This window comes from Gopherus flavomarginatus, chromosome 3, assembly GCF_025201925.1.
Source record: "Gopherus flavomarginatus isolate rGopFla2 chromosome 3, rGopFla2.mat.asm, whole genome shotgun sequence".
NCBI classification, from domain to species: Eukaryota; Metazoa; Chordata; order Testudines; family Testudinidae; genus Gopherus; species Gopherus flavomarginatus.
This window is the reverse complement of record NC_066619.1, coordinates 82,233,414-82,258,229: the sequence shown is the minus strand read 5'-3', so window position 1 is coordinate 82,258,229 and position 24,816 is coordinate 82,233,414. Positions and strand designations below refer to the sequence as shown.

The window sequence follows — 24,816 nt, the reverse complement described above, 5'->3', positions numbered from 1 at the left end:
GAATTGGAGTACTGTTAATGGGCAGAATCCCTACCCCGTCCTCAAAGCAGCACAGACTAAGATAGCATACAAACTCATCCTTCTAAGGGTTTGGTTTGTTGGTAACAAAAAATAGAACATAAACCTCAGCCTAAAATTTCCTCCACTGAGCCTCATTGTCCCCAAGGATTGTCTCCAGGACCTTCTTTATCCCACTTCCTTTAAGCTCTAGAACCCACTTACCTTCATCTGGGTGGAGTTTATAAGCAAAACCAATGAGTCAGCAGAACTTCAACAGCTTTATACAGGGTTACAGGAACTGACCGGTATGTCAACAAATGAACCCCCTACTACAGGGACAAAACTGCCCTTTCTCCTGTTGTCTGCAGTCTTTTTTTCCTACTCCCACTTTCCTGGGCCTGAGGTTCAGCCCCACTGAAACCATCTGTAGGGGCTAACAGCTTTGTTTCAGAGCTATCAATCATTTCCTCAAGGTGCTGTCTGATTGGAACCTTCGCTGACTCAGCTGTCAGTCAGTGAGACACCAACCTCATGGTGGGTGAACTGTTGGGTACAGTTCCTCCAGAGTCACTTCATATAGGCACAACAACCTCCTCATAAGGGAATGGAGAAGAGGCAAGCTACAAGATAGTTCATCCATACACCCAAATAAGTTTATGAAACTGATTATAAAACCTATTTGCAGAATAATTTCAAACATTGAACAAATGAATAAAAATCAAAGCTTGTTTAAGAAAAAGAGGGCAAAATTCTTCAGACAAATTGCTCACCGTGAGTAGATTGCACAGTTCTGAAACAAAACATTAACTGATTTTGAATTAGACTGGGATGGGTTTGTATGAGACCAAGGGCATTAGATTTGTTCACAATCCTACTGCTGTTGAGTATATCTTAAACTATTTTTCCAGTTCTACTCAGTCTGCTTGCTTCCTTCTTATGAGCAGACAGATATTTCCTGCTGCCAGTGAGACTAACTCACAATAGATTATGAGTGCAGGAATGGCAACTTGTGATCCAAACTCAAGTTGACAGGGATAGTTTTAGCTTTACCAAATTTAACAAGTATCTTCATTTTTTATTAAATGTAGATATATCAAGTGGTGAGGATAGGAGAATATTAAAAAGTTGTGATTCTTCAACATCCCTAAAAGAACAAAAAGATGAGTTTTGGAAACAAAATGTGCATATAAATATACTTGTACAGATGTTACAATAGTTGTATTGATAAGAGTATTTCCTTTACTTCCTGCTAGTAAAGGAAGAGGGAGAAATGGAGCAAAAAGCAAGATGACTGTTGCCCAGTATTATTGGCTGAGACCATACAACACGCAAAGACCCAGATTCTCAAAGATATGTGGGCACCTAACTCTCGTTGTTCCCTCAGACATATGGGATACATGCTACACACTGTCCAAGGAATCAAATCAAGCCTTGAAAATCATTAAGGTAGCAGATTTATTGAATATGTATTAATGTGTAAGCTCATCAGGGCAGGTACATCACTATGAAATGTTTTCATATATTATTCAGATTGCCGGATCTGTCCATCAGTAAGGCCATTACTCCAATCCTATACATTGGCTCAGATGTACAGTTTATGTAATGCTGAGAATGGTATTATCAAACCAGATAAAGGAACAGTTAGGAAAGTAGTTTTGTGTAGCCACATACTCCAATTGGTTCATGGTCATTCATTTAGGTAAAGCTGTAGCTTTTTATGACTAATTAGATTGTAGGATCTTTTTATTACAGAAGATGGCAGTATTAGGTCAGTATAGACTTGTTTTAATAAAAAAGATTAGGCTAAAGGATCATGTTACTTTTACATCTAATACGAGGGCCATTAGAAAATTATGAAAGCAGCAAAGAATCCTGTGGCACCTTATAGACTAATAGACGTTTTGGAGCATGAGCTTTCGTGGGTGAATACCCACTTCGTCGGATGCATCTGACGAAGTGGGTATTCACCCACGAAAGCTCATGCTCCAAAACGTCTGTTAGTCTATAAGGTGCCACAGGATTCTTTGCTGCTTTTATACATCCAGACTAACACGGCTATCCCTCTGATACTAGAAAATTATGAAGTGGGCTTTAAAAAGCCTGGACTGTGATTAGCTTTTATTGTTCCATGACTATGCCTTAGCCTTATGACACAGGTCAGTTTTTTCAAGTAGGTGTTTCATCTCATGGCTTGACTCTTCCATTTAACACTGATAGCTGTGCTAGAAATATCTTAGATTAAACAGCTGGGCAAGTATCATTTTGTGAACAGCAGTAAACAGCTTGGGCTGAAAGATTTCAGTTACAAAAATAATTTGACAAAACATTTTGTGGGGGAGAGAAGATAAATGGCAATAAAACATTGCATTTGAAAGAAAGGAGGGAGTAACATTTACAAACCATATAGTTCATCAAGCTATTAAAACTAAAATCAAAGGTAACATTTTTGTTGTGCATCCCTGCCAGAGGTGTAGAGCCCGATTTTCAGAGGGAACTGTGGAAGCTCAGCACCTCTGAAAATAACAAAGCCCTTAGACCTCCTTTCCTGCTCCTTCATCTTTGATATTTTACTCTACAAATATGTCTATTAATGTCAACCAACAATCCACAGCTGCATAGAGAACAAAATAGTGCAGCTGAGTAGTTGGCATGAAGAGATTAGGGCAAAATTTTCTTCTCATTTTTGTTCCCCTAGGCACAAAATTGGGCAATGAATTTTTTTAATCAGTTTTAGAATTTCACTAAGACATGCCAGACAATCCAACTGTGCTGATTAACAAGTCTCAAGTGAAAGACAGTAATTTGATTCACCTTGTGCCTCACTTCACACACAAACACTCATTTATATGACGCTATCACTCAGTATGTTTTTGCGTTTTTTTTTTAAACTTAGGAAAAACGTAAGTGGGGGCTTTTAAAAATTAACATTTTTAAAGGCGAAATCTATAAATTCAGAAAGTATATACTAGGTCGTTGCGTCTGATGAAGTGAGTATTCACTCACGAAAGCATATGCTCCAATGTCTGTTAGTCTATAAGGTGCCACAGGACTCTTTGGATCTAGGTACAAATAGGCATCATTGGTAATATGAATTAGTTTATAAGGATCCTCTTTAGTGTTTTCTTTTATTATTCCTGATTGACATCTCTTGTGGTAATATCATTGGGATGGGATCCATTGAAAGGAAATCTCTGTGGAGTTCTCATAGTGTTTCCTCCAATATTTTTCCCTATCTGTGGGAAAGGGAGAAAGTTTAGTTTCCCCCAAACCCTAGCACATAAACAACAGATCCAGTCCATAAACCTTATGGATCTCTGGGATCTGCTGGAGATTAAGGAGACAATGCTCAGGCTCTAGGGTCCCTGTGGCTCATCCTGGCAGTGTGGCTCCAATGGTTTGGTTTCACTAACAATTAATCAACTACAAATACCTGCTTGTGTTTCCAACATAAAATATGGTGCTCTGGAAGGTGGCAACATCTCTCCAAAAAATTATATGCATAAGATATTGTTGGAAATTTCCCTCTCCTCACTACCACAGGTAATATAAATGTATAAATATTGAAGAAACAGAATATTTCATGAGATATTTATTGTACTTTTGTGCACAGCTGTTGATTTATATAAGTAGACTTTACTCTATTAGACAGCATGATTAATATAGCAGCCAAAAGAAAAAAAGTAAAAGTAGGTCAGTGATGTGGGACAATGGCTTCTTCAACCTTTCTTCTCCTTTTCCTGTCTCAAGCCACAAGAGTGGTGATCATTCTTCAAATTTTAGAGCACAAAATAAGTTCTTAATAACATAAGCAAAGCTATTGGGCCACACTCTTCTCTAAATCGTTGCACAAAATTTCCATGACATCTATGGAAATTTTACAGACAGCAAAAGCTAGAATAAGAGCTATGGTAAATAACAGCTTTTAGGATTCTCCATTCCACAAATACCACAAGAGTAAGAGACACAGTAAATGTTAACATTTTATTTGCTTTAAACATATAAAGGTTATACAATTCTTTTAGAGCCATCTTGTGGGGAAAATAAATCATTTCAAACAATACATTTACTGTAATTAGTTTTATAGCCAAAAGATCAGTGTTCAATATTTTTTCATCTACTTAAAAAAATAACCAAAAAAAAAACACCTTAAAGGTTCTAAAGTTATATTCTTGTTGTAAACATTATGTAACAATTTTAACCCATTTGAACATGAAGAAGGTGCCTTCAAAAGGAACAATCGTGTTAAAGTTCCAGCTACAAAATATATAGCAACAAGTTACAGATGTCCCTTTTTAAATTACGCTTTTAGGCTAGATTCCAATCAAATTCCAACATCAGTGCTGCAGAAGTCTGCAACAGACTAGAAAAGTTGATTATTTTTTTCAGGGCTTGCTTGGCTTAATGCAGAAACCAGATGGAGTTTATTAAATCTAGTCATACAAGGATTAAAAAAATCCAAGGACATTTCTAGAAATAATTAGCCTTTAGTAATTGAAACTGAAAGAGTTTTAAGATTTTTTTTCAATTTTAAATGCTAGGAGTTTCCCACTAGCTGTGAATTACTATAAACCAATCTTTTAGATCATCTCATTAACAAATTGACAGATTTCTTTATAATTTTGAAAGGGGCAGTGACCCAATGATTGCTTCCTTGAACTTGTAGCTGAAGTACAGAACATTAAAACAGGATTAGGGAGTCAAAAAAAAGTCTGGAATAATCAAGAATCAACATAGTCCACTTCAGTCACCCAAAATAATTAAGCCTAGATTGTTGCTTGAACTACTTGGCTTGTCTACTGAATAAGCAAAGCATTTAGCTTTTATTCTAAAAGACAGACAGACAGACAGACAGACAATGTAAACCTGTAGTCCATCTATTTTATACTACTAAAATTCTCTATTAAAATAGTTTAATTTATGCACAAAGTTAAAGCATATTAGCACATCGCATTTACCTCAATCAATACAAAAGTGAAGCAGAATATCACAGTACACTTTTACAAAGTGAACAATCAAGAGAGATTTCACAGAAATGTGCACTTTTTGGAGAATTCTAACTATCAGTGGATACAGTACAGACTAACAGGCACCTCTTAAGTTTTTTTTAAATAAATAATAGAGCATCTGACAATAAAAGCATCTCATGGTACTGAATGTCTTTGACAGCTGTGATTAAACAGAACACACTAGCACCCAGACAAATTTTGCTAAGGCAAGCACAAATACGCCCATTTTTAGTTTTATATTTCTACTGAAGCTGGTGTGAGTGTGTGCACGCGTGTCTGTTTACAACTTTAGTTCTTCCTTAAAGATGACAATGTGTTGCTCTTTCAGAAAGCCCTCTTTATACTTTAGAAAGGAGCCCTGACTCCGGAGCACTTGCCTTAATGATGTTTTGAATTTCTTTGAATTTTGGGTGATCTTTATCAGCTACCAGCTGCAGCAAGATGGCCTCACTAGTGGTAACTATTATTCCAGTGCGAGCAAGACGCTAAAAGAGAAAAAAACAGAGACAGAAAAAGGTGAGACCCTTGCAAGTGTGGATAAGCACATACAATATACCAAATGGAGAATACTTTTAGTGAATATTTTAAACAATAAATCCTGTGCTGTTTTGCCCCCAGTATTTATGGATGGGAAGGATAAAACCAGGAGGCTGGTGAGAATTAAGAGGGGTGTGGGAAGGAGAAAGTCAATTCAATTTTATTATGGAATAATTAGGGGGAAGAACAGTCTTGGATTAAAGCATTGTATTCAGAAAGGTTTCTTTCTCCAGTCCAGATCTTCTATGTGAATTTAAGCATGTAACTTCCCTCTACATGAATGTTTCCCCATACATAAAGTGAGAATTAAACGCCTTCCAACAACATAGCAATTTTGAAAAGCTTTTCTCATCCAGTTTTTTAAAATTTTGAGATCCTCGGATCAAAGGTGCTGTGTAGGTAAGATGCATTATTATAAAGAAAATAAGTTAGCTGTACTGAAGATGAACTTCCTTTTTCAGAGATTGTTAGATACCATCCAATACCCTGTTCATGAGATTGCTGGTTCCAGGGCACTGTATAGTCTCGTGAAAGTAAGAGAGGAAGACTCTTTTACAAGCCTTAGCTGTTGACTGTAATTCACTCATATTAGTCAGACAGCAATAATTTTCATTAAGAATGCAAAGCTTATATTTAGCCTGTAATGGGACATTTACACAAAGAGAACTCTTCTGAAAGACTATAAAATATTTTCAACATAAAAGTTAAAATTGTTAGGCTTAAAAGAGACCACCTATATTTTAAGTTATTTCATACAAGCACAATTAAATTCAGTAATGTTCTGTCTAGCTCCAAACATCTTGCAGTTCATGCAAACCCTGGCAGGCTACAATTGCTGCCTGTACAGCAGGATATCTTAATGTATCCAGGAGAAAGGCTGGTCCCCTCTGTTAGGCCAAAGCTCCATAGCAAAGAGTTATACAGCTGCTTAATGACTACATCAGATCCCTGCCTCACTGATATTGTAGATCCCTATTCTGGATCCTGTCTACCTCCCATGCCTTCTATCCCCATGGAGGGGACAGTGGGTAGGAGAGAAAATGAGAAGGAAGTGGACTTTCCAGGCTTGGTCTCTATTGTGAGCAGTGGAGGGAAAAAAGTACCCTAACCAATTATGAAGGGTTGGGTTCTTTAGCCACTGGTAGCGAGATTAGGCAGTTGTGGGATAAGCATCCCTATATTCATATCCCCCACATTATTGCAGTAATCTTTGTATGGGGAAAATCACTATTTTTAGCTAAGTGTCATACCTTATGCAGTAAGCACGTAGTTTGTAAAACAATAGACAAATGCAGATTGTTTCCTTCAAGTTAACACTTTCTGCATGAGAACACGGCTGGAAGTTTTAATCTTAAATTGCAAAAAAGCAGTGAATTCTCCAGCACTGTAGTGAATAACTTTAATCCACATGAAGGTCATGCATTTTTTAAAATTAAACAGAATATGCATAGTACAGTTAAAGATTTTAAAATACATTACTGGTAATGTTTGGTAGAGTATTTCTCAGTGGAAATGTTCAGTATCTAACAACAACAGATACATTTTCTCTGGGTCATATACTTCAAAAATTGTGCTGCCTAACTGATTACTTTTATTTGTTCAAGCATAACAAAAACCTAACTTATTGAAAAACAATATTCTTTTAGAGCTTTCTTCATGATGACAAAAATATCTCAGCATACAGGATTGAATTCTAAATGGGGCTACATGTATTTGTATATATCCGAGAAGTAACAGCAGAAGAGGAGACCATGGGATAAAAGTTGTCTTCCTCATCTCTGGCTACAATCAGGTTTCATGCAGGATTCTCCTTGGTCCGAATCTAAACATTAAAGGGCAGTCACCATATATACCCCTTCATGAGGAAGAAGTAATCTGCCCAGAGTGGAGGAATGCAAACAGGGCTGAGGGCAGCAGGAAAAAAAAAAAAAAAGTTGAACTATTCCTGTTTCATGCCAGAATGTGTCTCATTATACAGAGTACAATCATTCTGATGTGTATATGGGTCTAATTTGAAAATTTTAAATGCACTGTACACCAATAATTTAGAATCAAATTGTATTAAAGTGTCTACATAATAGCTTGTAGTTCTATAGTACCCTCTACTAGAGGATCTCAAAGACTTGCAAGCATATCTGAAGCAACTCATGTTAATGAATTAAATCTACCACCTCCCCTATGGGATAGGTAACTTTAACCTGTAAATCCAGTGAAAGAGGGAAAAAATTGTAGGCTTTAAATATTTCTTCCTATGGTGTATTTAGCCTAAACCAGGGGTTATCAAATGTTCTGAAATCATGGAACACATCTTAAGACAATCAGTCCCATGATCATACAATATTCCTGTACATGCCTTCCTGTTTTCTAGTCCCCATTTCCCCAGCCATGGGCCCTGAGGGCAGCATTCTATTCCTCTCCCCTATAATATTAAGCAGCAGATAGAAGTGGATAGAAGTGAAGAGGATAGAAGTGAAGATGAGCCAGTAACATGTAACCCGTCAGCTGTCCACAAAGAACCAGCAAGTGCTTTCTGAACTACATTTTGAGAACTACTGAAATTTACCCCAAACTCAAAATAAAAAGTTTATTCAGAACCAATTAATTTGTTTGAAATGCCTTTCTAGGAGTTTTGAGTGCAGCTATCTACTTTTTTATAATAATGGATCCATTTTGACTGGACAAAATCCAAGACTTGTCCAGGGCAATTCAAAATCTGTTACAATAAACAGAACTGTGATTTGTGTGTGCGCGCATGCGCACGTGAAAGATATGTGCTGTTTGTTCTAAGCAAATGTACAGAAACAGCAAAACCACCACAATTTTGGTTCTTTTCTTGCTATATATATATTAAGCAATAGTAATACTGTACTGCATTAATTTTCAGATGAGTCTGTGACTTATTTTTCTGACAGTAGTCCTTGTGTGTCATATGCATTATGTGGCAGATTTCATTAAGCTCGCACTTAATCAAAGTTACTGCATCTTTATTAAATGCTCAATACTGTTGACTTTTCTTAAGCTCTAAAGTTTTACTAGACATAGAAGGTGTGCAACTCCTTTTTTGATTCTATGTGACTGGCACAAAGTTATGGAATTAGTGTTCATTTTAAGAATTTAATTTTCAACTATTCTGCTAAAATCCAGAGCTAAAATTCCCATGTTTAGTGCAGATGCAGTTCTCTTTTCCATCTTTGATTTTTAACACAACAATGAAGTTTGCAAGCTAGTTAGAGTGCATTGTTTTCCATAAAACCACCATGACGTTGTGTATGAAATGCAGGTGCACTTTTAAAATGTTCTAGCTTTATGTATTGTCACTTCTGCAACATTTGTAACATATTCAGTTGGACTACCAGAATTCTTATAATTGTGATAATGAAATTTTTTAAAAATCTGGAATTTAAAGCTTTTAGCTCCTTAGAGGCAAGTAGGAGTTTTACTGAATTTGCTGCCTCCCCCCTTTTTTTTTTTTTTTTTGCGGGGACAGGCACATTACAAGGTGCTTTGGAACCGGAGCCCCTTTATACTTGAAGTGTTTAACAACAATAGCATGCCGAGCAACATACCATTCTGCTATAAAAAGTTTTATAGTATTTTTATACAGTTTCATAGAATATTCGGTCTCATGAGGTCACCCAAGGGGCCAAGAAAAGTCAGTAGTTTGTAGAAGTCCAACATTTCATGAGAAGCTCCCAAATTCTGACCTGATGTCCCCAACTCTGTGCTCTGCATGTAGACACATCACCAAAATATTTAAGTTTAAAAAAAAAAAATCCTGGCCCTCCTGTTGCTCGGTGACTTATTCTGTGGATGACTACATGACTAACACCTCTCACTGAGTTATTCACTTGCTGTAATGTTTGTGACTTTCTCAATGGTTTGTAACAATAAGAGAACTAAACACAGACCCAAGGCGTAGAAGAAAGTCTATCTAAATTATGCATGTTACCTCAAGAGCAAACATCCTGTCCATCATACTTCTTGATGAGGTGGCATCTGCTACAATGTGAACTTCCACACCTCTGCCAACCAATTCCAATGCTGTTTGCTGGATGCACACATGAGTCTGTCAGAAAAATACCAGCATTATAAAAGTATTTACAGGATTACTTAGAACTACAGTACAAGATTAAATTAGGGATCAATCCTATAATTTTCCTAAACATTAAATTACTAATTAATTCAATGGGAGTTTTGAATGCAAACTGCATAATTGCAGGATCTGGCCTTGTAAACTCAATTTATAAGTATCTAAGTATCTTATGAGATTATCCTATCTGAACAACTGAAATGATCACAAACAATTTAACCTTTAAGTGGTATCTGGACTATAACACTGCTTTGCGTAGACATCAATATATAAACACATTTTCAACCATACTACGGTAATAATACACTATTATAACAAACAAGTACATACTTCTACTCCAAACAAGACAACACTGCGGACTCCAGGAATATCTGCTAAGGCAGCTTCTACTTCTGGCAATACCATAGAAAATTTTGTTTTTGGAAGCACAAGTTTAACTCCTGTTAAATCAATTTCTTGTACGGTGCTGCCAAGGCCTTTGGGATACTGTTCTGTCACAATGACTGGAATTCCTAAAATCCGTGCACCCTGGACCTGCAAGGAAAAACAAATCTACAAAAATAAAAGTTATTTAAGCATGAGAGGGGTGAACGTATAGTATTTACATCTAGACTGTAAAAGACACCAATCACCAGTAGTATCTATGCATTGATGACAATTTGCAACTATTTTTGTAGTTACTGCAGTGGGAGGGAGGGGAGGAGAAAGGGGGGAAATCAGTAAACCTACCAATCTTTGTCCTACACTGATGATATCACCAAAATATTTGATAGCAGGTCTGAATCTTTCTTGCATATCGCAACAAAAGAATACAGTGCTTGAAGATGTCAGGTTGCCTAATGTAGTTATCTGAAAACAAAAATACAGATTTAACATCACAGTTTTAATTCAATTAAATTTTTAAATGATTATTAAAAAAAGGAGATTTCTGGAATGGGAAATAGTTTTTAAAAACTCTGCAAGGTGTGAGTTGAACGCATACTGAAGAACAAAAAAATTAGAGGGGAAAGGATGTTTAAGGATTTTATTTTATCTTTTTTGTTTGTTTTTTAAAACTAACATGTGGCAATCAATTAAATATTGACCCAGACATACAGCAGTGTTGCAGTAACCAACAGGAATCCACAGTTTTATCAAGTGAGAGATGCACTCAGGACAGTTTAAATACATAATGAGACTTGTATACTTTAAAATATAACAGGGACATAACGTCATTAAACTTATCAAACTGTTTTACCTACTAATGTTAAAAATTAAAACTTAGAAGTAGTATAACAAAGTTTAAAATAAAATTCTCTTTCTATATACTTGGTATTTATTCAAATTCATTCAACGCATCTAGATATTTGTGTAGTTTTACAGCAGGCTACGTAAAAAAGCATTAGTAAAGTCAGTACAAACCAAAATTTCATACAGACAATGACTTGTTTATATTGCTCTATATACTATACACTGAAATGTAAGTACCATATTTATATTCCAATTAATTTACTTTATAATTATATCGTAAAAATAAGTACGCCATTTTTCAGTAATAGTGTACCGTGACACTATTTGTATTTTTATGTCTGACTCTGTAAGCAAGTCGTCTTTAAGTGAGGTGAAATTTGGGGATACCCAAGACAAATCAGACTCCTGATAGGCGTACAGTAATCTGGAAAGTCTGAGAGCCACTGAGGTAGAGGGAGTCTGACCTGATAACCTGCTAGGGCATAGGACTCTATTATTAAGGCTAATTTATGAATAACATTCCAATAAGTATTTTCTGATGATACAAAGAATAGCCATATTCCAAATAATAAAAATTATTAATTTTTTACATTGCATTTCCAACTCATCCAAAATTTCTGCCTGACAGAGGAAAATTAATTGACTACAGCTAAAACCTGAACATTCCTCTCCATATAAAATTCATTTTCATTATTGAAAAATAGTTGACATTTTAAAACTCCCTAAGCTGTAAAAAGAGAAAAGTGAGGCGATTTTGTTGTGAATGCAGTCATTACAGCATGACTGGCATAAATCTCTGGTTTGTATGAAGATATCTTACTATGAAAAACGTACTGTATCTGTCTAGCAGTCTGCATTGAAACCAGTGAGTTACTATCCTATAATTTATCAGAAGCAGGACTGAATATAAAACTAGGGGCATGTAGTGCATAGTACAAAGCTCTGGCACAATAAAATTTGTAATTAAAGATTAATCTTTGTTTTCAATGTTGAATCCTGACCCCAATCTCAATTCCACCTCAGCACAAATTTAGTTGAAAGAAAGACAGATTGCACAGGGTGCCTATTTCAAATGACAAATGTTTCCTGTTTTATGTATTGTACCATCTTTGGGGAAAATATGGTCTGATTCAATAAATATAAAACCAAGATTCAAGGGTGGCTGTGAGATACATGTGTTTCTGTGAAGTGCATTAGATTCCGGTCTTAATAATATAAATGTATCAGTATAACATAAAATGTAGGTTTGCTGTATTGCTTCTTCACGGATTTAGATTTTGCCTAATGCCTTTTTTTACTCTGCACTGAAGTTTCCCTCAGACATCGCAAATCATTATTACAATTAAAAAGATTGTCAGGAAACATAGCACTCTCAGACACTGCTATGCAATCATTTTTATAACCTGTCTTCTATATTGTATCATTTTTAAAACAAAGACATTTATTGCAACATGTGGAAGCTCAGATTTCTTGAGGATAACTATATTTGTTATTTAACTGTTTGGGCACAATAAAAGTGATAAGAGCTAATAAATCATATTCCTAAACTCTGGTCACAACTGTGAACACAGAATTCTATGTAAGCATGTTAAGAGACACTGGGGTTATATTCCTTCAACGCTAATTTTCCAAAAGAAATTTTAGAGCAGGTTACATAAGAGGGGGTGGCTACAGTAGGGGGTTTCAACAGCGTATGTGGACTTTAGAGAGAAGCAGGCAGTGGGTGTGACAAGGGATGTGTGCCTGAGAGGGAGGTGGCTAGGGGGAAGGGCACTGGAACAAATTGTACAGTGAGGGGTGCTAAAAGCCATTGAACACAACTGTTAATCTTGTATATAATGGAAACCACTTCAAGCCAGGGGGTGCAGCCACACCCCCAGTTCCAGCACCTGGGGGGGTGGGACTTTAAGGAGACCTGAAGCACGCTGGGAAAGTCTTTAAAGGAAGGAGGGGAGGGCAAAGCGGGGCACCTGCACGCTGAGAGATGCGGGGACTGTATTCACGCAGACAGAGTGCACCTCAGGGGGGTGAGTCTCAACCCCGCGTGCTCTAGGGAGCCCGTAACTCCGAGCTAGTCAGGCACAGGGAGGGCGGGAGCTGGTCCTGGCCGGGGTGGGGCTCACCTGTATCTGCAACGGCACCAGGCGCACTTTGCAGCGCTCGCTGACCACGAAGCCCTTGGGCAGGTCGATGTACTGGCTCCACTCCTCGGCGAAGAGCTGTACCACGAACTTGCGGTGCATGTCGAGCTGGTCCCCGTAGAGGCTCAGGAACTTCTGGATCAGCAGCTCGTAGCCGGCGCCGTGCGGCACGGTCGAGGGCCGGGCGAAGACCGAGAAGCAGAAGAGCACAGGCACCGAGCCGCCGCCGCCGGGCCCGGCCGGGCAGCAGCCCCCGCCACCCGCGGGAGGAGCAGCCGCCGCCGCCATGTTCAGGGGCATTCGCTCAGGCGCCTCCCTGCGGCCCAAGCCGCCGCTATTGCTGCTCCGCCAGCCGCTCCCGCCCCCCGGGCAGACGGGCGGCCCCCAATCTCGGCTCCTGCTCCGCCTCCTCACCATGAGGCCCGGCCCTGGTGCCCAGCTCCCAGCGCAGCTGCGTCTACCCCGGCCCTAGGGCCGTTCCGCCGCAGCCCGCTCGCTCCCAGCCTGCTAGGAGGAGCCGGGGCCCCGGCCTGGCCGCGGAGCCTCGCAGCTGAGGCTGCTCGTACCGCTACACGGCCTCCGAGCCGGCGAGAGGCTCCCCTGGGGCAGAGCCGGCGGCGGCGCCAAGCTCACCTCACCTGCGCTGCGCCGGCATCCACGCCGCGGTCCCGGACCCGAGTGCAGCACCGGGCCCCACCATTAGCACGGAGAGGGCCGGGCTCTGTAAGGCAGCCGCAGCACAGCGGCTCCTGTGACCCTTCCCGCGGGGCGCCTTAGCCAGGCGCGCTACATTGGTGGTGGTTAAAGAAAGACCCAGTAACCAGAGGGGATGTTCCTGGCTCTCGGGCTGCCGCTGAGAAGGACGGATGCCACTTAGCAGTTAGCCATAGGTGCTGTTAAAAGACTAACCAGGAATTGCTGCCAGCTAGAGTGACCAGATGTTCTGATTTTATAGGGACAGTCCTGATTTGGGGCTCTTTTTCTTATATAGGCTCCTTCCTATTGCCCCCACCCCTGCCCCGATTGTTCACCTTTGCTGTCTGGTCACCCTACTGGCAGCACTGACTGCTCCATGGTCCTGCTCGCATAGTTACCAACTTTCACACAGTAAATATGCACTGCAACTTTTACAATAAGCCAAAAAACAAGGTCAAAACAAGCCAGTCCACAAGAACCCCAACACTAAGTGACTAGATCCCCCCCCCCCAGTCTGCAGCCTGGGACTGTGGTGGGCCCACTGTGCATCTCTGACTCTTTACCCCCCTTACCCCTGCTTGCCGGGAGCTGACGAAAGAAAAGAAGCTACAAGCCAAACATTTAAAAATTTTATTAAAGTGAATGTTTGAAATGAAAGACACACAAGTTGAAAGGGAAGGTACTGTACATCTGGGGTCAGGCTTGGGTTACGGGGGTTTACAGATATCATTTGCAAGGATGAAAAGATACATACATATTGCATAACTGGCATAGACCCAGATTGGGGTGCAAGGGTTTTTAAAGCATCAGTGGATAAGTGGGCTTGGGTATGCCACCCATGGGATGAATAAGGAGTCCTCGTCAGTATTGGTGTAGCGGATAAGTACATGGGTGGGATGCGTCCCTTGGGCCGTCAGACGGAAGTGGGTTATTTCCCTGGTCAGCGGTCTCAGTTACTCAGTGTGGTATTGGCAGTGTCTGGTGATGTGTTCAGTATAAATGTCTCTGGACCACCTGATGGTGTCGGGCACCATGAGCTATCTCATAAGCCAGGTGTAGCATCGACCATCTACAAGCCAAAAGTAGCCAACAACCAACTCACAAGTCAATTAAGCCAGAAATAAGTCCAGTTTCTGTGGTTTTATTCATGGGCTTGGCATGTCTGCATACCGCTAGTGGCCTATGTCTAGCACTTATTGGTAGTGCCTAAAAGTCAATTTAGGCCTTCGAAACACGTTATTCTTTGAGACTATTCCTATTTGGTAATTACCTCAAATGGATAAAGGTATTTCATGGAGTGAACACAGCTGGAGTGCTGCAGGCATTAGATCTGATTACCAGCCAGTAAAGATAAGATTTATCATTACACAGTGAAATGGAAACTATGAAACAATCTGATACTTAAACAAAAATTGTCCTTGATATTTATCTTCAGTGTGTGCCTCAGAGAGGATTTGCTGCATGTTTAAGGCCTTAACCATATGGAGACTGTAATAGTGCGTGTGCATATATAGTAAATATGCCATTGATATGGCCAGAAGACTGCTTGTGTTTTAATTCATTTCCTTTGAAAGCGTTGCAGCCTGAGCTTTGACTTTGATTTAGATTCAGGACAGTATTTCATCCTGTCATTATGGACATATATGATAGGTTAATAAATTTAAATGCAAAAAAAAAAAAAATAGTTGGAATTCCAAAGCAAGGCCTTGAGCCTGCAATTGGATCCAAAGGGGGAAAACTTTTTGCCCACATGCCCTATTCTCTCATTCTCTGAACTTCTGGTGGACTATGTGAAACTGATAGATTTTTGCCAGAAGTAACTTGCCCAAGATCACCCAGTGAATGAATAGCAGAACCAGGAATATAACCAAATTCTTGGCATGAGTTTCTAGGCAGTTCTATTATACTCTAGATTATTTGGGAAATGGTCTGAATTGTAAGAATGAAATACCAACAGCACTAACATCTCAATTTCTGGTGGCTGTTTCCCAAGGTCATCCAGTTCAAAACGGTTCACACACTTTACTGAATGTCTGTCTATCTAAAATACATGTGTTGGAAATCTGTGACTGGGTGATACACAACAGTTATCATTATGCTCAAAAACTAACTTGACTGCAAGCCTTAGCACAGAATAAACCTGGTGCTTGATTAAAAAAATACAGTTGCTAGCAAATGTAGTCCTTCAATTTTGTACTTTTCCCTGCTGATGCTAAATTGCCACATTTGGCAGACACTAAAACAGCTTCAACTGATTAATGAAGACCCTGTTCAGTAGCTGTTTTTAGTGAAAATTCTACGTGTTACAGGAGCAGACATTCAAACTGAGGGTCTTATTGTCTGTAAGCAGAAGTTATACCAAATGAGTCTTAAAATTTTATCAAGATACAGGTCCAAAACATTCATCGACTGTGCCATCATTTTCTCCCAATAAATTCAGCAAGTTTGCACAGACACTAATGAGGTCAGAACTTAGACCACAGTATAGCTAATGACAGGGCCCATTTCTGCCATCCTTACTCATGTTGAGTTAGTACTTACACAAGTAGTTCTACTGGAATCAGTAGGACTGCTCACATGAGTAGGTACCGCTCCCTGTGGTATAGTGTGGAAGAATCAGGCCCATAATGATTAAAGCAATGAATTACATGGATTAGTAGGGAAAGAAAGAATGGTCTAGTTTAGTGGAAGCTGCAGCTGCCTCTCTGTGATCCACATGGCTTAATTTAGATAAGGATTTTCTCCTAGCATACACTTAAGGCTCAGTGCAAAAGTATGAACACAATTCTGCTATGTTAAGAGAACATAACGCCTAGCATACTTAGGATCAACCCTTTCACACTAATGTCATCTCCAAATATTTTTTTAGACCAAGGGACTTGGAAGCAGATACCCTTGATTTTGATTTCTGGTTCTGCCACTGATTGCGGTCTGACGTTTGCCAAGTGACTTAACCACTCCATTCTCAGGTTACATAGCTGTACAGTAAACAAAATTGTATGTTTCTTACTGGGATATTTTGAATTTAATTACAAATTATTATTTTTGTTGTGTTAGAAATACACATTTTAGAATAAGTTTCAAAGTTTGTGAAGAACATGTAATCATGCCTGCCAACTAGCCAGTTGTTCAGGACTTACCGGTATTTTGTAATTGCTCATCCAGGTTTACTGTTCGGCTGATACAGTTAATGACTACAGCCAGTCACTTAATACTATTAAGTAGAAGCGTTTGAACTGAACAATTTTATTGGTCAGTCAGTTAACTTGAATCAGTTCCAGTTCTCCAAATGAAAAAGGTGACATGTTCAGTAATCTGTGTGAATCTTATTTATCCTGTTTGAATTAATCAATTTCTAGTTGATCTTAATCTGTGATGTGCCATTTAAAAAAATTATAGCAGCCAGTCCTTTGCACTTTAATTGTTTCCAGTTCCAGTATTCAGTATCTAACGTCAACATCTTTACTTATCAGTCACTCCAAGATTTATATATAAAAATGAGAGCTGTGTCTGCCCATAATTACCTTAGAAGCTTCTAATTTTCTGTTGGAATTGAATTTTCATATTGTGTATTTGAGAACCATCAACTTGCTGAATGTATTCTCGGTACCATAGGAAGGGACTGGCTGTTGTTGAATAAGCCCTAAGAAATAAGTAAAAGAACTCAACAGAATACCTACATTATTATTTGTTTTATTGTAAAAGCATCTGTCATGGAGCAGGACTCCATTAAGCTAGGCACTGTACAAACACAGAACAAAAAGATAGACTGTAAGCTCTTTGGGGCAAAGACTATGTATAAGACAAGAGACAACAGATGGAGTGATGTGGAAGTACAAAGAAATAATGAGACAATATTGGTCAGCATAATAGGCAATGGTCTCTGCTGCACACCAGTAACCTAGCCATTGTCAAGTTTTTTGTAGGCTTCATGGCAGAGGACAGTTTTAAGGAGCGTTTTGAAGGATCATAGTGAGATCGTTTTTTGGGTCTTTATGGGGAGTATCTTCCAAGCATGAAGGGCAGCATGGGAGAAAGCATGTAAAAGAAGGTGATTGAAAATTAAACAAGAGGAGGCTGTCACAGATCCAGTGTGGCTACGCTTAGTGACAGCCCACCAGATCACTTTGTGAGAATCCAGTCTCTGGATCCCTGGGTGTTTTAAGCATCTGGAGTCGGAACAAAGTCCAGGCACCATCCAAGTCTTAGGCCCTTGGGGACACTCTTGGATTGCAGACCTCTACCTAACACTCCTGTCTGGAAGCTGAGACCTCACTGTCCCCTGCCTAGACCCTGGAACCAGTAGTGATTCCTCAAACTCTTGTAGCTTAAATACACCCACTCCTAGGTCTGGTCTACACTGGGGAGGGGGGGAGGGTGGTGTCGATGTAAGATACGCAATTTCAGCTATGGGAATACTGCAGCTGGAGTTGATGTATCTTATTTCGACTTACCTCCCATCCTCATGGCGTGGGATCGACAGCCATGGCTCCCCCATCGACTCCGCTACCGCCACTCGCTCTGGTGGAGTTCTGGAGTCAACGGGAGCGTGTTCGGGTATCGATATATCGCGTCTAGACAAGACGTGATGTATTGATCCCCGATAAATCAATTGCTATCCGCCAATATGGCAGGTAGTCTGGACATACCGCTAGAATCCCACTGAGGGTGTGAGCCTTATGCAAGGTATACCAAATGACATACAGACACATTGCACAGAGTTCTAAAGCATTATTGCTACCTCTTTGATCACATGAGAATTAAACACACCTATACAAAATTTATAAATCCGGCATGCATTTCCCCTTACTCTAGTTAACCTTTCCTTAGGTTGTCCTTGGAGAATCATCTGTATTCAGGCAGGCAGGGTCCCCTCCTTCCCCTGACTTCATCCAGCTCCTGCAGCAGCTTCCCTTATTTTAAGCTAGTGTGACATAGCTAAAGAGAAAGACCAAATAGAGCAGCTTCTGCCCTTTATAGCCTTCCAATCTCCTTTGTCAGATGACTCCTTGGTCAGCCTCAATGGGAGACCCCAGAGTACTACCAGGTAATTTCACTGATAAGTGACCTCTCCTCTGACAAACCAGTTCTCTTGTTTGGGAGCCGACCTTTTGTCTAGAGAGAGCGTACATTTCAGTGGCCAAGCCTTTAAGTCAACAACTGGAAAGTCAGTTGCCTTTGCTTCTGCTTAGATCTATTACCTCTGTAGAATGTACTAAAGGTCAAACTGATAAAGAAGCCACCTGAACCCTATCAGAGCAACAGTGCATGTAGCTAGGCCTTGTTATATATATGTTTAGTAAACATAATTATGCAGATACCACCCTTTCTTTCTCATTCTTTCATGTTACCTATGTTGGGTAAAGAGGGGGAGTCATTAGATCTGGGGCTGTTGCTAGATGATTAGGTAATGACGGTGGCAAAGAGGAAAAAAAATTAATCTGTGCTTGGTGAGACAAATGTAACCTTTCCTGGGTTTTGGAAGTTCCTCCCCACTTCGGACCTTCAGAGCCAGAATTTCTTAACTTTTAAGACATAGGAGGGAATCACTAAAGTAATAGAGTGTTTGTGTGGGGTTATTTTTGTTGTAATTATTTCTTCCAGCATGGGTATGGGCATAATATTATGCAGCGTGCATCATGGATTTTGTAGATTTGGTCTGATGTTGTATGTTTTAGCTATATAAAGGGCCTACAGCCATTGGTAGACACTTCATACAAATTGAAATAAATAAATAAATAAAATACAGTGAGCAGGAAATATACTGCTGCCAACATTAAATTGAGGCGCTCATATTCCAGCCCTAAAGCTAGAATCCAGAAGTGGATATTTATTATATAGAAAATAGTCATTTAGATTAAATTGGTTATTTATTGCTTATAAAATTATAAACCTTTTTATAATCAATTTATGTCTGAATTCTCAACTGGTGCTGGCTTCTTATTCAGATATTGAATACTTAACTGCATGTGGAAAGTGGGATTATCATATCCTTCCATTTTCCCAGCAGCACCTTGTCTCTCCTAATGCTGTGAGTGATGTATTTACATTATAGTTCTTTAAGGTGTGAGAACCAAATGTTGCTTCCTCCTGTGGGCTGTAAATCAGATGAACAAGTGCAGTTCTGCTGTGGAAAAAGGTCCTGAACCTTCAATGAACGTCATGTGGCAGATCCCTGTATAGAACCCCCAGTGAATTCCCTCCTTGTTAGTGGGGCAATCTGAACCCGCTGTTCAGAGTCAGTCTTGGGAGAATGGGGATTTGGCCCCAGAAAAATACTTGGGTATTCTGATAGTTTTTTATGAATTTCTAGATATGTGTGTAATATCTGTACCATCATGAAATGCATATTGCTGTGATTACATACAATATACTGACAGAAAGTACTTGGAGAGCATTGTCTTTTTAAAGCATTTGGCATATGATGAGCTTAGAAATATCATGTTTGAGGCCAGTTAAAGGATGGGAAGGAAATGAGTAAATCTGATATATAGCAATGTGATTTTCTAGTGGAAGGTTTGTTTGTCTTTCTGAAATGTGTATGATAGTTGATTGCCAATGTGATCACTTTCACTGCCTCTACCATGCAGAGGAAGGAAGAATTATGCCCAAATTAGACCCTAACTTGTGTCATAGACCTATTTTATCCGCACCTGGGGCCCAATTTACAGTTACACTAAAGCCCCTTTGTGTCACTCTGGCAGTACAAATGGGTGTTAAAGGGGACAGGAGTTGCTCCCTGAGAATATCCTCTGAGCATGAGGCCTTGCCCATTGATGTAGAGCTGGCAAAAGGCCTGTAAGGCTAACCATACTCCAAGTCCCTCCATATTGGGAGGAAAGAGACAGGCCAGGGGAAGGGTCTGGGCTTAGCCAGAGACACTGTACTGAGACTGAGAGCTACTTACATCACGGGCTAGGCAGGCTTCAGACTGTGCTAGAATGTAGGAAGCAGTGGCTAAGAACACCACTTCCACCCAATCATCTTTCATTCCTATCCCAGTGTAGGAAGAAAGAACAGTCTCCTCGGTCTCCAGTCTGTACCTTTAGATTATCCCTGATCACCCTAGGAACTGAACACATTGTTCTGAGGATTGCTGGAAAGAGATAGGATCCATCTGACCAAGAAGAGGAAGAACATATTTGTGCATCGACCTGCCAACCTGGTGAGTAGAGCTTTAAATGAAGTTTAAAAGTTGCAGTGACAAATGCCACCAGGTAAGCATAAGAAAGGCAACCTTAACCGAGGGTTAGATGTTGTGGGGTGGCAGGGGGGAAGCATGCAAAATTACGGTAAGATCCTTGGAACAACAGTAGGAAAATCAATGGAGGAATCTGTTCAGCATCTTAGATGTCTACGCACAAATGCAAAGAGTATGGGAAATGAACCTGATTTATATTAGTACATAAACTGAATTATGATTTAATTGGGATCACAGAGACTTGTTGGGATAAATCTCATGAGTGGAATATTGGTACGGAGAGGTACAGCTTGCTGAGGAAGAACAGGCATGGAAGAAAGGGAGGAGCTGTTGCATTATACATCAAGAATATATAACTTGTTCTTAGGTCCAGAAGAAGGTCAGAGAAAGACCAGTTGAAAGTCTCTGGGGAAAGATAAAAGTTGGAAAATATAGGTGACATCAGGATAGGGGTCTACTGTAGGCTATCAAATCAGGAAGAGGAGGTGGTGGCATTTTTAGAACAAATAACAGAAATATTCAAAACGCAACACCCGGTAGCAATTGGGAACTTTAGCTACACAGACATTTGTTGAAAAAGTAATACAGCAAAAAAAAACATTTCCAACAAATTCTTGGAATGTACTGGAGACAACTTTCTGTTTCAGAAAGTGGAGGAAGTAACCCCGGGGGAACAGCCATTTTAGATTTGATTCTAGCTAATCTGAAGGTGGAAGACAATTTGGGTGAAAGTGATCATGGAGTGATAGACTTCATGATTCTAAGGAAAGGTAGGAGTGAGAGCAGCAGAATAATGGACTTCAAAAAAGCAGACTTGTCTGGAACTACAAGGGGAAATGACATGTGAAGCCTAGCATAGATTTGATAAGGCCTCAACAAGTTGGCTTTTGGACTTTTTATTATCAAAGTCACTTTGAATCAAATTTTGTAGCCCTCAATCAATCAAAATTCCCATTGTTGTCAAAGGGAATTTTGCTCTATTCTGTTGTTTGTATACCATGATCATCAGAGTAGTATCAGAATTTGTCCCTTTGTTTTTCCTTTTGGCATACAGTAACTAAATCAAAAAGAGTAGTTCCAGCTGTAATTGATGTTTCATGGAGAATAATGAATAGCAACATATATTAACATTGTAGAAACTATAGAAATTAAAAATGGAGCTCAGAAGAAGAGATTTCTCCTTTCTGCTCCTCCATTCTCAGGGACCACTCTCATTTTTATCTATTTTTAAAATTAAAGACAAATACTCTATATTTCTTAATTTGCCAGTTTTTAACATTTTATCCTGCAGATGTAATTTACAAACTCAACTGCTCCTTTAAAGGTTTTTTAACTTGATTTCTCTTACTTGGAACATCTGCCTGACAAATATCTGCATTAGCAGCTATTCAAAGATTTAGGTTTCCATTACTCCTGAGACTGATAGATTTAATTCCAGAAATCCTTGATCCATGAGTGAGTGTGCATTAAATTAAGATTTACTCCATGCCTGATTGTTCCATAGGATTTACTTTTATTTTTAATGGAGAAACAGAATGCAGAGGAGTTAAGATGCCTAGCACAGAGAAAATTTGAAATTGTAGGAGTTGGTCATCCTGAGAGAACAGAATGTGTGGCATTATATTCCATCCAGGTCTGGAACACCTGTGTAAGTAACGGATTATGTTCATGGTAGCGAGGTCTGAGTGGCAGCCATCTCCTTTTGCAATTATGCGCCTAAGTGCAACTGAAGCATTTGATAAACGACAAAAGTTATTTATTGTGAGTATGCTCCAGTGCAGTGAATACTGTTTCTTAATTTCAAGGCAAAAGAAGAATCAACACACCTCAAGAAATACAACTGTTTCTTGCCTTTCTGAAAGTTTTGTGCTGTGGCTTTCTTGGCCTTTTCAGTGATGCCACTATTTGGGGGGCAAGGGTTGCATGACTAATTGTTCAAGGATAGGTTATAAAATGAGGCCAGATCTAAAAAGTAAATAATTGAATTGAATTTTTGTGAATATGGAGAGATGTGACTGGATATGTAGGGCCAAAACCATTCCTGGTGTAATTCTCAGTCAGGGCTTTCTTTTTCCACAGCAGATCTGCACTTGTTCATCTGATTTCCATTGAATTCAACTGAGTGAGAACAGCTGTGTCAATAAAAACTTCAATACTGTCCATTTGACTTTTCTGGGTGATGACTGGCTAAAATCCTTCTTGTGTCCAATAATCCTCAGAAATTAGTTCAAGCGGAATAGTAAAATACATTATTTGGAATTTAGAGAAGAAAGCAAAACTCTGAAGCACCTCACAATGTGAATAAATTGGGTGTTTTATTATGTTCCTTATGATTAATGCTTTTCTGATTGTTCTAAAACAATCAGGAAAATTAAATCTTCTGATCAATGACTTAAAACAGAGCTTTCATTTAATGTTATGGTATATCCTAATGAGCCCCATACTGTTCCGTGCTTATTTCTGTAATACTTTGACTTACATACAAATGATAAAACCAAAAAGATTAAAATTCTGCTAATTAAGTTTCATTTTTAAATATCATACAAGAAACAGAAAGGTTTTTGAATTAACAAATACACAGGAACTAGAATGGCTACAATCCCCAGACTCCGACTCTTTCAAGTTTGTACCTGAATAGTGTAGCAGGGCCTGATTCTCCACTCTAATGTAGTTGTGCTCGTGTAAAATGGCAGTGAAGCAGTGGTGAGTCAGTCCTATTATCTTGAACATGAATATCCCAACAAAAATATTCCATTAATGACAGATTACAGATATTTTCATATGACGTGAAACCCTCTCTTCAGACAAATTGGATATGCCTTGCACAGGCGCATAGGCGCCACATTTAAAAAGGGTGAGGTTTTTTTTTCATTTTATGATGAAATATGACTTTCTAGATGTACATGATCCCAGAAACAAAACATTATTACAGTGCTTTCATGTACGAACAGGACATCTATCAGATTATCTCCTAGCCTTGATTATTACTCTAATGGAAAAAGAATCAGCTAAATTTATACCATTGGCTTTCTTGCTGGCAAAGTGTAGGATTACAAATAGTTTTATAAAACAATACTCTCTTTCTGTTTATCTTCGGATTAGAGATGTCATGCACAATTTACCACCATAAGCAAACAAATGTGGTCTAGATGAAATGACTATGAAATGGGTACATAAGTGGTTGAAAGACCATTCTCAGGAAGTGGTTATCAATGGTTTACTGTCAAATGAGATGATGTAGTCAATATTTTCATTAATGACATGGAAAACTGAGTGGAAAGTATGCTTATAAAAACTGTGGATAACACCAAGCTGGGAGAGGTGGCAAGCACTTTGGAGGACTGGATTAGAATTCCAAATGGCCTTGACCTATCAGTGAATTGGGCTGAAATCAACAAGATGAAATTTAGTAATGTATGTATGAAATACTACGCCTAGGAAGGAAAAATTAAATGCACAACTACAAAAATGGGGCTAGGCAGTAATAGTGCTGAAAAGGCTCTGGGGATTATAGTGGATCACAAATTGAATATGAGTCAACTGCAAATGTGATGCAGTTGCAAAAAAGGCTAATGTCTTTTGAGGGTAATTTAACAGGAGCGTGGTATGTAAGACATGGGACAAAATTGTTCTGCTCTATTTGGCACAGGTAAGGCCTCAGCTGGAGTACTGTCCCCAGTTCTGGATGTCACCTAGAAAATAATAAGGTTTTAAGGAATAGCCAGCATGGAATTATGAAGAACAAATCATGCCAAACATGCTAATTTCCTTCTTTGATTGGGTTACCATCATAGTAGATAGAACAGAAACAGTAGACATGCTATATCTTGATTTTAATAAGGCTTTTGACACAATCCCATACAACATTCACATAAGCAAACTAGGGAAATGGGGTCTAGATGAAATTACTATAAG

At 39.2% G+C, this 24,816-nt stretch overlaps 2 protein-coding genes across 2 annotated transcripts in view; both read right to left on the bottom strand.

Annotated features, from left to right (window-relative positions):
* Positions 1 to 24,816, bottom strand: part of SLC27A6 (solute carrier family 27 member 6) — a 153,002-nt gene that overhangs the window by 55,224 nt on the left and 72,962 nt on the right. The gene's annotated exons all lie outside the window — the stretch shown is intronic.
* On the bottom strand, positions 3,968 to 13,488 carry ISOC1 (isochorismatase domain containing 1). Its single transcript, XM_050945936.1, has 5 exons — positions 12,987 to 13,488; positions 10,363 to 10,482; positions 9,964 to 10,167; positions 9,493 to 9,609; positions 3,968 to 5,491 (listed from the first exon to the last, which is right to left on the bottom strand). Exons 1-5 carry the CDS (start codon positions 13,419 to 13,421, stop codon positions 5,345 to 5,347), a joined length of 1,023 nt encoding a protein of 340 aa, XP_050801893.1. The 5' UTR covers positions 13,422 to 13,488; the 3' UTR covers positions 3,968 to 5,344.